Genomic DNA, 16,501 nt, shown 5'->3' on the forward strand with positions numbered 1-16,501 from the left:
CCCTTTGGGGATGCGTTATTGAGCAGCGTGTGCAAACTAGAAGTGTTGTGCTCTTTATCATGCATGGGTGTAAGAGTTGACGTCCGTGCGAGAAAAGGAGTCGTGATTGAAATGATAAATACGAAGGTGAGAGCATTAACAACTGATAAATCCATCCACCGCCTGGGAACAGCGGACATTGGTATGAATTTGCATTATACTACTACTTTGGATATGCATCCACTCGATCCATGGCTCCAGTTAAAGCATGATGATCCATGTATGTGTACATATGGGTCCTTTTATTAACGAACGTCTAAACAAGGATATCATTATACTAATAGATAGGGTTGTTCTGTATGAGATAGAAAATCACATGCGATGTGGCCTTCAAACTTCTGGGCATTAGTGATTTTCCTTCTTTGTCAGATCCGACCGCAGGCACTCTTCTCTTGTACCTTTACCCCACAAAGCACCCAACAACACAGCATGGCGAATCGTTTGGAGCATGTGCGTTCCAACATGATGCACGGAGACGGCGGCCTTGAAGAAAAGGTGGAGGGTAATGTACTGACACAACCCATGGAGGCGATAATCGTTGTTGGACAACAGGCTCTTTTCTCATTGACGACAACGTAGTGAATCAACGACATCTTATCGACAAGATCCTCGCTCGCTATTCTGCTGAATATGTCCTTTACCGTGAGCTCATGCAAAATGCAGGTAGGAAATGGCTTCATTTGTATATCGTAAGACTTGCTTGTTCACTCACTATTGCCAAAAAAAGATGATGCTACGTCTTCCAGTGTGCAGATTCAGTTCCATACAGCCTCGCCCTCCTCTGGTGATCCAACAAAACCCAACCTCTCTGCCAAGTGCGAAAAGGTCACCTTTCGAAACAATGGTATTGCTTTCCGCCCTGAAGATTGGGCTAGGTTGAAGCGCATAGCCGAAGGCAATCCTGGTAAGTGGAAAACGAGATCATAATGGAAACAAGCAATTAACGTATTTCATTGTATTAGATGAGCAAAAGATTGGTGCTTTTGGTGTTGGCTTTTATTCATTGTTCTCAGTGTGTGAAAATCCTTTGTAAGTGGGTCATTGTCATTCATTATATGATCTCCTTGGTAGACTTAGTCGTCATTTTAGTGTCGTATCAGGATCACAATGCATGGCATTCTACTTTAAGGGCGATCAGTTATTCGCAAGAAGAGGCGATGTCCCTGAGGGTGACCAAGATGAATGGACGTCTTTTTTGATGGAGTTGCGTGAACCAATGGAAATGCCTGGATTGGATGACTTTGCAAAGTTTCTCTCTACCAGCATGGTAAGCTTTTATCAATGATAAATTCAAGGGATGAATGATTAATAAGAATGACATAGGGATTCACTGCCAATTTGCGAGAGATTTCAGTCATGCTTGATCATCACTTGCTATTTCGGATAAGGAAGGAAATGCGTGAATCAAAGGAGATGACCGTCGACAGCAGAAAAGTTCACACATCATCACCCAACGGCATGTTCACTATTACTGGAGCCAGCATGCGTGACATTCAATTGAGTGCTGAAAAGTATACCCCACCAAGTTTCATTGCATCTATTCTCTCTGGGAGGAAAACAGAGACATCTGAAGGAGGGCTACCAATGGAAAAAGCCAACATTTTTCTACGAGTTGTTGCGGGTTCATTGAATGTACGAGTATCACCAGCATTTGAACGTGAGATGGAACGAGCGACCAAGAAGAAGCCACCAAAGACAACCACCTATCAGATCGTTTATACGGGACGACAAGAGCTTGATGCGTCTGAAAACAACAGCAATATCTTCAAAGATCTGGTGCCATTTCCTCAACAAGGACGTGTGTTTATTGGATTCCCTACACATCAAACCACTGGATGTTGCTCACACATGGCAGCACGTTTTATACCCACCGTCGAACGAGAGAACATTGATTTTGCCGATCGATACATTAGCGTTTGGAACAAGGAGCTCCTATCGATTGGTGGCCTGCTGTGTAGAATCATTTACAATCACGAATTGGATCAAATCGATCGATTGTACCGGGAATTGATCGGCTATCCCGACATGGTGAATAAGACTGATGCTACGCCAAATGACGCCAAAATCATGCTAGAAAAGCAAGCAGCTCATGCATTACATTCTTTCACTTTCCAAGACTCGACTCCCAGCAACATTGTGCAAAAAGTACAGCTTGAACGATTCTTCAACTCGAGCAAAGTACCGATTCGGATCATGACTTCGCATGGCATCCAACCTATTACAGTAGCTCGTCTTTTGCCCGACTTATCATCGCAACAGCATGTTTTATTGAATGAATTTGTCAAAACGATACCGACAATCCCAATGGACGTATTGGATCATGCTAAAGATGGCATCGACAAGTTGAAGAAATTTGGATTGCTCAAAGTCTTGGATTTGCAAGATGTGCTGAAGGAGCTTGATACGCGCATTCTCAAAGCACCGGAGATGGTAGCATGCTTAAAGTGGTGGATCGAAGATATGAAAAGTGGTGCCATTGTGGATATGCCTGATGTACGACAACGCTTTTTGGATGCTGCGATTCTACAAACAGAGGATGATACGACTGTACCACTTTCAGCTATTCGATGGTGGATCAATCCAAAAATCACACCGCCAGAGCTACCAATGCCTGAAGCAGCACTTCCTTTTGTGATCAGCCGTTCATTCAACCCGAGGGATTTAGCAACATGGTTCGGATCGTGGACTGAATTATCGCTTGTGGAATGGGTCAATTATGTGGCTGGAAAAAGCGAGCTCGAGGTGGTACCTGCATTTGCAGAGCGTGTGTTACGAGTGGTGTCACATGGATACAGTCATGCATCAACCAAATCACAGAATGAGATCTGCAAGGTCATGCGCACCAAAAAATGCATTCCCACCAAATATGGCATGCGACAACCACCCGACGCCTATTTTGAAACTGTAAAGCTGTTTGATGATCTTCCCATCATTCATTTTGAAAAGCCTATCAGCGATCATCTATTAGCTGCTCTCGGTGTACGAAAGGTAAGAATTCTTTATAATGGCTTTTTGCACATCACTCATACATCACTTTGTATATATAGCATGTTGAATTACAATTGGTGTTTGATCGATTGATTTCGGATGGAAGTTGGTCGCATGTGGATCTCGTCAAGTATTTGACATCGGTGCAATCTACGCTCTCACAAATGGAGGTGAATCGACTCAAGGAAACACCCATCTTCACAAAGGAAGGCGAACCACCCAAGGTCAAGCAAGTAGAGCGTAAAACGGATGCTGGTGCGGTGGAAAAGCATACCAAATCGGTCTATCGACGTTACAAAGCGAGTGATCTTTATGCACCATTGGATGTACTTCGGCAGCTACAGCTCCCTATCATTGATTGGAAGCAAAATCGGTGGCGACCTGAAAGCAACGAGGCCAAATTTATGGAACGACTTGGGTTACAGGCAACACCATCATTGACCACTATCTTGACTTTGGCATCGCCATCGACGGAGGATCGTGGCAAGCAAAAGCGTGCGCTTCATTACTTTTTGGAGAATTTCAAGCAATATGAAGCTGCCTACAGGGCTCCAGCAGTCGACATTCCCTTTTTACCATGCAAGGATGGTCAAACATATGTTGCACCCAAGGATTGTTTTACCAACCCAGAAGTTGAGGTTCTCGGATTTCATGTGTTGCATCAAGACCTTGTGTTTGTTCGTGATAAGCTTGGCGTGTATGAAAATCCTGATGCAAAACGATTGGTGGATGCTTTTGTTCATTACATGGGGAATCCTGCCAATAGCCAGCATGCGCGACGTGTGTTTGAATATATGGCTGATCGGATGGGTGATATTGGTTATCAGCAATGGTATCGATTACGCGAGACAAAGTTTATCCCTATCGGCAAGGATTCGGTTGAATTGATTGAGCCTGCGCAATGTTATTTCGAATCCGGCGAATCCAGCTTTCACAAGGAACTTTTTCAATATGTGGATTTTGGTGCACGAGCCAATTCATTTTTACGATCATGCGGTGTCAAAGATGAGCCAAATACTATTGAGCTCGCCACTATGATTGTAAAGAACCCACAGCGCTTCCGTGATTTGAGTGGTGGAGGTGAACGCTATTTGAATGTGCTACGACAAATTGCTGGTCAATATCATCAACTACGTGGCAACAAAAAGTTAATGGATGACATGCGATCAACGCCATTCCTTATTGGTATCCAGCGTATGCCTGACTTTGAGACATCTTCATCTTCTGCTGAAACAACAGATGCCATCGACGATGATCAACAAAGAGATGAATTTGTGCAATATCGACTAGCCAAAGCACAAGATATTTTCATTGTGGATGATACAATGGCTCAGCAGATCTTTTCACCCCTTTCAGCACCAATGGAACCTTTACTTGAAGAGTTTTATGCCCATCTTGGAAGTGATCGTTTATCAAGGTATGTTTTTTATTTATATATAATCGCGAAGTTAATGCTAATTCACGAGGTGTCTTTTGTAGACAAATCCGAGAATCATACACATATCGTGATCTTATGGGTGTGACGAATCGATCGAAAGCAGTGACGGATCTTATCTTCGAACGTGTGCCTGTCATTATATACCAGATGATGAGTGACAATCCACAGCGACAAAAAGAATTATGCCACGATGAGCGATACGTCAAACGCAATCTTAAGGTGATTCAAGTTCGAGAGCTTAAGATCCGCCGCAAATTCAAGTATACCGACAAGGAGAACGTTCAGCCCACATCAGCTTGTGCAGATAAGAAATCGTATACCATCTACATTTCGAGCATGGGTGAAATCGATTATTACGACATTGCCAACGCCCTTTGTGCATTGCTTTTTACTCGTGTCCGATTCAATGACGCTATTATTGTCGAACGTTATCTCACTGCCAGCCTGAACAGCTTACGAAGGAAAGGTGTGCCTGTCGATCGTATTCTCAACATCCGCAAGCATGCTGAAAAGCAGCCTACAGTGATTGATACCCAGCAACCTTTACCACCAACACCTGCTGTACCCACCTTGACACCTTCGCAACTAGACGAATGCACAAAGAAAGTATTGCAAGTGTTTTCGGATTGCCAAGAGGGTTATGTGCGCCAATTGCTTGCTCAAGAACGAGAGAATCACGTGGAAAGGGTGATCGACAAGCTACTTCAAAACAAGGATTATCCCAAGAACCGCATTGTTCAAGAGCAACCAAAGCCTTCATCACCCACATCGCCAAAGAGTCCAGCGGCGGATACAACACCACCACGTCATTCGGGTATCTTGGATCGATTATGGAATCCATGGAAAAGCACCACCAGCACCACGTCAACACCAACGCCCAAACCATCCGAACCAGCATCCACACCTTCAACACCGACACATGACACTATCACCAACAAACCAAAACTACCAAGTTCTGAAGGCACAATTACGCCCAATTACACATCCAACATTAAACAGAACCTTCGACGTGCCATCCATTCTTGCAAACCATTTTCTGGACAAGATGTCTTTTCGCCACCCCATATCAACAAGGTCAAAGAATCCAACAGCTATTGCGACGCACGACCTCAGCATGATTTGGTGGCTGCAGGACGTCTCAAGGAGCTCGAGTTTTACGTGCATCGTACAGTGGATCCTGCTGACGTATACACGCAATATGGTGCAGCCATGGGTCGATTTGCGGATATGATTAGAGAATTGGCTCAAGTATTCGAGTTGAAGCCTTCGAGTGTGCATATCTTTTATGATGTCCAAGGATCGACGATTGCTTTCAACATGAATGGGAGCTTATTCATGAACCTACGATATTATTTGGCGCTCCATGAAAATTCTGGCAAGCATAGAGAAGCATTGATTTACTGGTTTATGACCTTATGCCATGAACTTGCACACAACTTTGTTGCGGATCACAGCTCTGAACACGAGTTTTACATGTCATCGTTCGCTGAAGTTTACTTGGATCCTTTTATCGATTACCTTGGTACACTTGCCGCTCCTAAACAACAACAACAACAACAACCATCCCCAGCGTCAACATCAGCATGAACCCATATTGTACAGCATGTTTTTATATAACAAACTTCAACTGTGTGTATGAATTGCTAGAAGGATCTCACCTGAAACAGAAAAACAAAGATTGAAAAAACTGTAAAGATATTGTTGTGGAAGGGTCAAGAATGGTATAAGAATGAAAGAGCATTTCTTTTCTGCTATGCGTTTGGGAAAAAAGGGGGAGGGGGAAGGTTCGATTAAGTGCGAGGTATTTATACTTGATGAAGCGGTATATCATTGCGGACCAAGCTTTTACGTGATGATGTCTCGTAGTGTACAGGTTGCATTCCAATATCGTCATCGTCATCGTCAAAGGCGTCGTCACCACTCCTATGTTGATTGATATGTGCCATGTGGATCTTTTGCTGCTTCTTGAGTTCGTCACGTACACTACCACGAGACATGCTGGTATTGTATTCTTCAGCGTTTCTAGCAAAGGTGGATGTGTAATCGGTGTCGTAGACGTTGGCATTCGTCGACTTTTCGTTAGACGAGCTCTTGCTGCCAAATCGAATTCCTGTTGACGAGGTGGAAGGGCTAAAGATTGTTGTATTAGCATTATGCATAACACTTTTCTGTTGATAATACATACTTTAGAATGACTGCAACCATGACCGTTAACGAAGCAACACCTCCGAGGTAAGTCCAGACAACAGAAAGGAAGATATTGCCGGTCTTATTAACCAAAATAGTGTCACGAATGACGCCATAAACTATACACAATAGTGCAAAAAGACCAAGACATATAGCAATGGTGAACATGACAGCCCTGATCTACACATACATACATCATCATCATTAGCATATATATATTAAATCATGTTGTTCAATAAATTGTCATTTGAGCACGCTTACCTTGAAGATGCCATTCTTAATTGCACCGTATCTTGAACCGCTAGGGTTGATCTTTTCGAGATGCTGGTTGAGGATATGGATCAATCGAATACCGGCGAGCATCACTGTAGCTGTCAGAGCGATGCAATGACCACCCCAAATGCAGTAATGGACTGAAATGAGGATCAACACGACATGTTCATTCTCCGCATCGAGAGCAAGTACACCAGCAACCACCGCAATGGGAATATTGATGATGAAAGGGGCCAAGAATATCGAGGTACCAATAAAGTCCACAATGGATGACGATGGTAACCACCCTTCAGATATTGCTTTGTGGCTCTTTAAAAAGATCAGCGTGAGTAAACATTGCTTTTCTTAAAACGGTGTATGATAAACTCACGTCAGCGAGTGTCTGTGCGATGCCGATTAAGTATAGAGCGAATCCACCGTATCCCCATTGCCATGGAAATTCAAACAAGACTACGTATACAACATGAGTGTTAATTCACATCAATGCATTCACCTCGTGCTCGATAGTTGTATACACGCTTACAATTTCTGATGGCCATTTGGTATCCCATACCGGAAATGAGAACAGCTGAATTCACTAAGCGGACTAGAACGACGACGTGTGAATCAGCAATGTCCAAGTATGGATGGGCTGATGTTTCTCTCTCTCCACTTACGCATGTTGAAAATAGTAAGCAATAGTAACATTGAATCAATCGGCTTCGGACGTAAACATCCTTTGGCGAGGTTGATTTCGAAAAATTGATGCCCTTTGATGATGACCCGGTAATATATAATTCCTGTGCCTATAGAAGTGAACGTGTATGAGATTCTTGTGTACACACGCGAGAAATGTCTTGACACTCTGTGTGCATTTCCCACAAAATGCCTTTAAAAGGTACAAAAAAAGTGATTTACCCAGCACAAAGCCTAAGGCCGAGATGATCATATTCACAATGATGATGTAGTAAAGTGCGGTTTCCTCCTGGCATTTGTATATTTCGACTCTCCAGTCGCAATGACAATTGATGTCATCTTCACCAGGAGCACAAACGTGGCCGAGTGACCACATGAGAGAGAAAGAAAAAAGGAAAGGGAACGAAAAGAGAAAGAAATGTTTCTCTCGCTCTCCCCCCTGATCTCAGAGAAATGGACTATCACCCGTTTCCCAATGTAGAACATGAGTGTACACAAGGGAACCCACCCATACACAGGCACACAGGCACACACACACAGAGAGAGAGAGAGAGAGTGAGAGACAGCCGACGATGACACACAGCCATACATCCATAATGTTTAGCGCCTAATGTATCGTATCATGGTATACATCCCTATCGCTTTGTATCACTGTAATGGATGCATTACTTTCATTGCTATGGAAAATCACCTGGCTCTATTAAAACGAAAGAAAATCTCGATATGCACATGGGTTGCCGCTGCTGCTGTTGCTGCACCGATCACTTTACATTAGAAAGTCATCCCCGCTCTTGTAACGTTTTCAAATGAGTCGCACAAACTACAATATCCACGTTGTGTGTGCAACATGAGAATTGACGGGCACCCCATTTTCTCTCTCCCCTCCTATGCATCTTATCCGACCCCTGGGTCACTCACTTGTACCACTAGTGTTCATTTTGCGCTTTACTCATATATTGGTTTAACAGCGAGATGATGAAGAAGATGTTGTATATACAAATGGAATGAGAAAAGAAAAAAAGATGCATGCATAAACCATACAAGAGTGTCGTGGGATAATGATGAAACGGGTATTTGCTACTACATGTCTAATTTTGGTGATGAATGTCATGAAGCATGTCGTCTAACGATTTGACGCCGACGTTATTGTTGCTTTCACTACGTTGTTGTTGTTGACGTTGTTGTTGTTGTTGTGCTTCCTCTGATCTCCGCACTTGCTTCATTGCATCTCTTGCAGCTTGGTGCTTGAGAAAAACGAAAAGCTATATTAGTAAATGTGCTATCATCCTCAAAGCATCACACACTTACTTCAAGGTTGGCTTGTTCTCGAGCATGAAGCCGATCGGATGATGGAGGAGGAATAGCCTGTACCTAAAAAGTACTAAGTATAATGATTTCACGATGACACAGCCTCAACAAAATTAATAATATACCTTGGGTTGTCTTGGTCGTTGGATAAACAGATTTGGGGTACTTCGTCGCTGTTGCTGAGGATAAGGTGTCAGACCTTTGGATGCACGATACTCAAGTAGCGTCATTTTACGCCGCATCTGATTTGGTGGACCAGGAGGATGTGCTGAGTGACTAGCAGGTCGATGATGTCTAGGCGGCGTATGTGCATTCGTATTGGTGGGAGGATCAAAAGCCATAGGGTGTCTTCTTTCCGAAGGCCCATCGTTGCCGAATATTGGTAATGGTCGTCTTGTTGGGAGTTGTTCCTCAAAAGGTTGACGACCAAAAGGTGGCGGTGGTGGTGGTTGTGGTGGTAACGGTCGCCTTGTCGGGAGCTGTTCCTCAAAAGGTTGACGACCCAAGGGTTCAGCTGGTGGTTGTGGTGTTGATCGTTCTGGTGGTGTCGATTGTGAAAATGTTGTTGTTGGCGTGGTACGAGTCTGACTTTGTTCCTTGAGCTCTTCTCGATCACTGGATACCAAGTGGGTGGATCGATCGCCTGAGATCTTGTGTTTATCCTTACTCTCGGTATGCACTTGAGGTATAGCAATTCGTTTCGCTGGCGTGGATGGTTGTGACATGGGTCGCTTTGTTCCAGCAGTCTTTGTTTCTTGCTCAAAGAGGTTTCGAGGCTTGTTTCCAGAAACGAGGCGATGTTGGAAATATGGGGGTCGAATCTATTAGCCCGACATTAGTGTCACGATATGGATATGAATGGTTGGTTCGCTTTTTTAACGTTACATTGATCAATAGGTTTCGGTCCATAGCATCCTTGACAAGATCCCCCCAGTATTGGCTTCCCATCAGTGAGCGTTTGTGGCCGAGCACAAAGAGTGAACATCTTGCACGAGTCAATCCCACATTCATACGTCGAATATCAGCTAAAAAGCCGATGCCTCTTTCTACAAATACAATCATCAATACACCCCCTTCAAAGTCTTGAGCCTATCCCAATCCATTGCAAGACCTACCAGACAAGGCACGCACACATGAAAAGATGATGATATCCTTTTCTTGTCCTTGGAAACCATCCTGTACAACAATGTCAATTGACGCTGTCATACTTTATACCCTTTTCTCGGTACATACCACAGTGTTGAAATCGATAACATCCAGGATTCGAGAGCCATATCTTCGTTCAAATCGAGACTTGAGTTGACTCAATTGCTGTTTGTAGGGCGTGATGATACCAATCTTGTAGGCAAGCTAGATTTCAAGGAATATTGCCGTGAGAAATCGAGATCTGCTATATCAAGTATTATGACTTACTTTAAGTTGCGGCATTTGCGTTGCCAACATGTCCACAAGCGCCACAGCCGCCTCAGCCTCGGCGGGATTGTAGAGTGAGCGTCCTGCACCCGTTCGTTCTTGACCATCCTCAACGTTGTAAAATTGGTAGGGTGGAAAGTATTGCCGAGAATGCCATGGAGCAGCAGACACAATATCCATTTCAGGGGCATCATGCAGCATTGAGTTGTAAAATAGCTTGCTTGGGAAGGCACTGATGGCTGGATGCATACGATATTGGATACTATCGCGCGAGATACAACGTTAGATACCCAATATCGGGATTTAATGTAACGCATATGATTAAAAAAATATACCTTAAAAGATAAACGTTGTCCGGAGCACTTTTTTGCAGACGCATGAATAAGCTTTGATCGTATTGGAACTTGGTTGCCATTTGAGATATCACCGTTGGAGGAAGCTGATTCGGATCTACGTTTTGTGTATGTGTGTGAATGATCATCATTGATACTTTCCGATCCAATGTATCACTTACCACCAACCAAAATACAACGTTGACAATCATACTTCAGAGGGATCAATGAGCTCACTTCCACCGATTGTGCTGCTTCATCAACAATGACCGTGCCGAATGAAAGACCCATGGATGTAAGCATGTCATGTCCACTTCCACTCAAAGTCGCACAAACAACATCCACAGAAGCAAACACCTTTTGCCGTGCACGAACCCTCGACAATTCCAATTCACGTGTGTAATCGCGTTGATCTTGAGAGAGGTATTTCATCATGGTGCGTAATTTGCTGCGCTTTGCCACCAGCTCACGCCGCTTATCACGTAGCTCGCTGATTTCTGTAGTTGTGCATTCGGCGATTTCACGATCGGCGTCTTCAATCTCAAGCTGTGTCTTGCGAATTTCTTCATTCAAATTCTCCCGCTTGGATGCGAATTGAGACTTTTCAGAAGTTCCATTGATCGTCCCGGCAAACTCCTTTTCAATCAGGCGATCAAGTAAAATATCCTTGACGGATGCATTGACCGATTCAGATGTGCCGATACGTACAACCTTGGGTTTCACCAGGCCTCTCGATGTCATGATGCCATCTTTCAAACGCTTTGCAATCTCATCCACTGCTGCATTGCTGGGTGCACAGACCAAGATTTTGCCACCAATGCTGTCCGATTGCCCCGATTGCTGTTGTCGTGCTTGATCGAAAAGAGAGACCAACAATCCCAAAATGGTCTTTGTTTTACCTATAGAATAAGGTCATGTCAATCATTGTTGGGTATGTTTGTATGACAATCAATTACCAGTTCCTGGCGGGCTATTGAAAATAAATAGAAACAAATATTAGCATCATATATAAACAATGATGCATCCAACAAAGACATTTACTTACCCCTGAATCAAAGTGAATCCCTTTTTCCGTTCCAACGCCCCGGCAATGGCCTCCGCTTGTGGCTCATTGACACCATATCTTGCTATGCATTCCTCCTTTAATCGGTGGTTGATAGGTGCCTTTGGAATCGCCTTAGGATGTAAGATTTCCTCTGCCAAGTCAAAATGTTGCAGGCCTTGTAATCCAGCGTATTCTCTTTGAGCCGTTGTCAAACTTTAAAATGAAGGCGTTAATGGATGGATTCATGTAAATAGCATTCATGAATAAACAAGTACCTGGTTAACTTTAACATACGCCATGTTGATTTGGGTGATAAAGCATTCAAAGTCTTGATCCTGTGAGCTGGAAAATAGCACCGCATCGTAACATGGCTGAAATTCATCTTTGCCACAATACCAGTGATCTTGCCCAAGAATAAATGGCCATGCCAGTTGCTGGGTTTGTCATCCGTGCGTATAAAATCCAACTCCTTTTGAAAGAAATCGCCTCCAAAATGGTTTGCAACACACACAAGATCATCCAATGCCAGTGTATTGGCCGAGGGTACTGGAAGGTTCATCGTCACATCCACAAAGTCATTGACATGACACCGACTGTCAAGCACACACCGATCAATGATGTTGTAATCTTGCAATGCCTCTTTTGCACGCACCACCTGCATCCACGTTTCCAAAAGCAAGAGTGATTGAAACACCTGGAGATATTCTTCAAATGATGCATAGCGATCCTTGATCGTTTGGTATATGCCCGTTGGCGTATCCGGTGGTACCTCGGTTCGCCTCGTGATATCCCAAGAAAGAACAATCTTGTAAAACGGGTCAATGTCAGGTCGTATCTTTTGCCGCCGACGATCAGCTTCTTGAATCTTCTTTTTCTTCTCCAAAAAGTACTTGGTTGCTGGTGTGTCAATCAATTGAGCTGTGCGTCTCACAGGCTTTTCAAACAATGCCTTCATGCTTGCACGCTCTTCCTCAGCACGATTCTTGCTCTTGTTCTCCTTTGCCATCTTCTCATTCTTTTTTGCCGATTTATCAACGTCCATGACAAGCCCTTGAAGACCCGAGTCCTCATCTGATGATGATTCGCCTTCACTGGATGATGATGAATTACTGCCATCGGTCGATGCATCTCTACGCTTTCGATTCGAGATCGATGCAGATGGTGATTTGGCAGCAGCAACCAACTTTTGTTCAGCATGAAACTCCTCTCTCAGCGCACGTAGTTTTGAAAATCCCATTGGTGGTGGTCTCAACTTTCGGCCTGTCGACGTAACGGCGTAAGCTGTAGGCTTTGTTGGTTGTACTGAAAATCTTGGTGCTGATGATTCTCGATTAACAGAAGACATTCCACGATCCTTTTCACTTTGTCGCTGTTGTCGTTGCTGCTGTTGTTGCAATTCCTGATTATGTTGCTGCACGGCTCCTGCAATGGACTTGCTTCGCTTGGTTGCCTAAAAAGTACCAATGTCAATATGTAGTCACTTTGCATCAATCTTCTTTATACTTACTTGAGTTGGAGCTGGTGATCGTTCTTGCTCGCTTTCCAATTCTGATCCTGTTACACGTCCTTCAAACCACTCATCTGGCAAATCTGCAAAGTCCATGTCACCAAAATCATCCATTGGGAAATCATCATCATATGACTGAGAGGCATCTTGTATAGGGTCTTTGGGGCTTGTGGCAACAGAAGATGCATTCGACTTATCCAATGATGATGAACCATGAGTGGATGGCGGTGCCGAATCACTTTGGAAATACGATGTGATCTTTGACTTGCGTGGAGGTGCTGCTGAGTCACTAGTAGGTCGATCAACGGCTTTGAAAAATGATTCACCCAATTTCAATTGTCGCATGGCTGTGATATTCCTATCGGGCGTTGTTGCGTTGCTGGATGGCGTCATTGTTGCTGTTGCATCCACCATTTCCCATTCCACATTCTCATCATCGTCGCTGTCATCCAAAAAGATTCCATTGTTGCTAGGCTCATGTGTGCTCAAAGCAAAGAATAAACTTTCTTTTTGCTCTTGAGATAACCTTGTTGCATTGACACCGGTGGATGCATCCATCAATCGCTGAAAACATTCAGTTGATATGGTAACGTGTGCTTGATGAAGATGCTTCATGGTGGATGTAAGAAGAGGAATAAGCTTGTCGAGAACCTCGGATCGTGTCACGTAAACCCAATGGGATAAAGAATCCACCGTAGCACTAACACAATCGAATTGCAGCTGTGTGTCATTGCTTGTAAAGTCCATGTCGCTGGGTGCCGCACTATCCATGACTTTTTGAAAAAGCTGACGAGCACTAATCAAGACGTGTGCAATATCAAAGACTGGCATAATCACAGAGACCACCTGCCGAGGTTTATGTGTCTCAGACCATACGCTGCCGCTTCCAAAGATCAAGCTGATAGTCCTCCAACAAGTATCCCAAAATCCCTTGACATTCTCATGCTCCACACCTGAAAATGTGACGCCTCCAACGATGGTTTGAATCATGTAGCCATCCTCGTCACCAACCATAGCAGACAATAATATCGATAAAAGACGAGTAAGGGTTGGGACCATGTTGAAAGCATCACGAGTAGCCAAAGAAAGTGCCAGGTTGTTGAATGTATCCAATAGCTGATTGAACTTCTCTAGCACATGTTGCGGTTGCTGGAAAAATATCTTGCGAAACGCTTGTGCATCATCATCCCGATTTGAAGATCCCAAAAACTTGAATGCTTCTTCACGCAACTCCGTGTGTATTGAACATAGCATATAAAGGAATGGCTCCACCAAATCCAATCCCTCAATCATCCTCGTCCTATTCTCCACAATCATCGTGCTGCTGGTGCTGCGCAATATTTGCTGAATCACACTTTGAGCTTGACGCATCCGTTGCAATGCTGGTGAGCTTGCTGCATTCACTTCCTTTGGTGTCATATCGGCAATGGCAAATTCAGAGTACGCTGAAAAGACAACCACTGCAAGTCGTTGGTCCACCTTTTGCTTTTGCAAATAAATCTCGAATAATGATTGCCAAAGAGATTGATCCTCGAATCTTGTTGTAGACGTGATCCCAAATATGCTTTCTCGCAAGATCCTTCCATCCATGTGTAATACTTGCTTAAGAATCAATGCCGCTCTTTCAGGTACCTCATGGCACACTTCTGGTAACTCGTTTTCTGATATTGATGCAAATCGAATGATAGCAGAACCATGCTTGTTGACTTTATCCGAAAGATCGCTTCCAGAGTACAAATCAAGGATGTTACATGACCATTCGACACAAATCGCTTTGCAAATGATGGACCAGATGTCAAGCTGAAAATAACCAAGCAATGTATCAAGGATGTGATTCGCCAGGTCATCACGTACGTCTGCTGATGGAATTGATTTCCAGTAGAGATAAATCCATTCGAGACGACTTTTGATCTTTCCAATCAGCCGATCTTGAGAGAGGTGTGTGCCATCCTTTTGTACGACTTTATTCGCCTTGTCGTGTTGCGCAATGATGATATAGCTCTTGAATGCCGAAGAGTTGAAAATTTGCTTGATCAATGCATAATGGGAATCTGCAGGTACGTTGTGATCATTCTCATCCCACCATAATGTCGTATCTCCATCCATCTTCCGGAATAAAGGCGTCAATGTTTTGATCAACTCCAAAGTAGCTGTGCTATTCGTTGATTCCATTTGCTGTTTCAGCCATCCAATTCCAAAGATCTTTGCTTCTTGCAACATCCACATGACATCTTTTGCTGATAACAGGTTGATCAAGACACGAAATGACTTCCAGCGCTCTCCAAGATCTTCTACCGCTTTGACAGGGAAAGCATCATTCGTTGCTATCGTTGTTGAGAATAAACTGGATATGGATCTCATGCAATCGGGTGATAAAGAGACGTTGATTTCCTCTGATAAGAATTTGAGCAGTTGCTTCCTTGCCCACACACGAATCCATTCATGATGATGAAATGCCAAAAAAGATATCCCATCAGCAACCTCACAGCCATAAGAAGGCGCCACGGCATGAGCATTCATCTTGTCAAATAGGTTGCAGACGAGACGATCACAATCTTCTTCACGTAACAAGCTTGGGGTATATAAAATGTCGTAGATCGTGCATATCAATGGCTCGGATAGCGTAAATGACTGAGATGGATCTTCAATGTAGAGGCTGCGTCGTAAAGTCTTCATCACACGATGTCGATCAAAGCGAGCAAGTAACGAAAAGAAAGACTCCACATTCTCGGTAGAAAAGAGTCGCTCGTATCTATACAATACAGTACAATACATGCCATCCATGCATTAATATCCTTGATTGACACATGCCCACCCATAAGCTATTATACCTCTTCCTTAGAACTGGTTTTGTACCATAGTAATAAACGAGACACCTTCTGCAACTTCGTAGCTGTTTGGAGAGCTTTTCCTTGTAATGAGAGATCGATGGATGGTCAGGAAGTGAAAAGAGCCATAGCGATTCCTGGGCGATCAGCCGTTCCCGATCGTCGCACCACCAGTGTTCCGAGGAAGTTGTCAAAAGATAGCCAAGGACGTCGTTGAAGAATTGCTCTTGCAGGTCGTCGTTCGTAGGGTTGGCAATCTTGCGATCCAACAAATCGAGCAGTTGTTCAATGCTGGTAGTAGTCGCCAAGTTCAAATCATGGTCGCTCATGAGAAGCGGGTAGTGCAACAAAAGGGAATAAAGTCGCGAATTGAGGCAGCCCAAAATATTTGACTTCACTGCTGCGCGCATCATGTTCGTGTCACCCGGCAACTTGATACACCCCTTCACATCCTCCCGAATTACATGA

General features: G+C 43.8%; 3 protein-coding genes across 3 annotated transcripts; 1 reads left to right on the forward strand and 2 right to left on the reverse strand.

Moving 5' to 3' along the window:
• Positions 1-468: 468 nt before the first annotated feature.
• On the forward strand, positions 469-6,052 carry O0I10_001844 (uncharacterized protein; the record flags this gene model as incomplete). The annotated part of the gene is made up of 8 exons (XM_058481933.1): positions 469-541; positions 619-702; positions 767-943; positions 1,002-1,068; positions 1,129-1,306; positions 1,363-3,027; positions 3,087-4,444; positions 4,507-6,052. The coding sequence occupies 8 exons, from the start codon at positions 469-471 to the stop codon at positions 6,050-6,052; spliced, it is 5,148 nt and encodes a 1,715-aa protein (XP_058347064.1).
• A 218-nt stretch (positions 6,053-6,270) lies between these two features.
• O0I10_001845 (uncharacterized protein) lies at positions 6,271-7,976 on the reverse strand (the record flags this gene model as incomplete). Its single annotated transcript, XM_058481934.1, has 7 exons — positions 6,271-6,595; positions 6,651-6,832; positions 6,914-7,234; positions 7,296-7,375; positions 7,449-7,511; positions 7,582-7,710; positions 7,823-7,976. 7 exons carry the CDS (start codon positions 7,974-7,976, stop codon positions 6,271-6,273), a joined length of 1,254 nt encoding a protein of 417 aa, XP_058347065.1.
• A 712-nt stretch (positions 7,977-8,688) lies between these two features.
• O0I10_001846 (uncharacterized protein) lies at positions 8,689-16,362 on the reverse strand (the record flags this gene model as incomplete). Its single annotated transcript, XM_058481935.1, has 14 exons — positions 8,689-8,862; positions 8,909-8,971; positions 9,034-9,729; positions 9,794-9,954; positions 10,024-10,084; positions 10,142-10,258; positions 10,322-10,583; positions 10,657-10,771; positions 10,836-11,552; positions 11,610-11,623; positions 11,699-11,911; positions 11,974-13,148; positions 13,206-15,957; positions 16,037-16,362. 14 exons carry the CDS (start codon positions 16,360-16,362, stop codon positions 8,689-8,691), a joined length of 6,846 nt encoding a protein of 2,281 aa, XP_058347066.1.
• Between the last annotated feature and the right edge of the window lie 139 nt (positions 16,363-16,501).

Source organism: Lichtheimia ornata, assembly GCF_029851405.1.
Source record: "Lichtheimia ornata isolate CBS 291.66 chromosome Unknown scaffold00005, whole genome shotgun sequence".
Taxonomy (NCBI): domain Eukaryota; kingdom Fungi; phylum Mucoromycota; class Mucoromycetes; order Mucorales; family Lichtheimiaceae; genus Lichtheimia; species Lichtheimia ornata.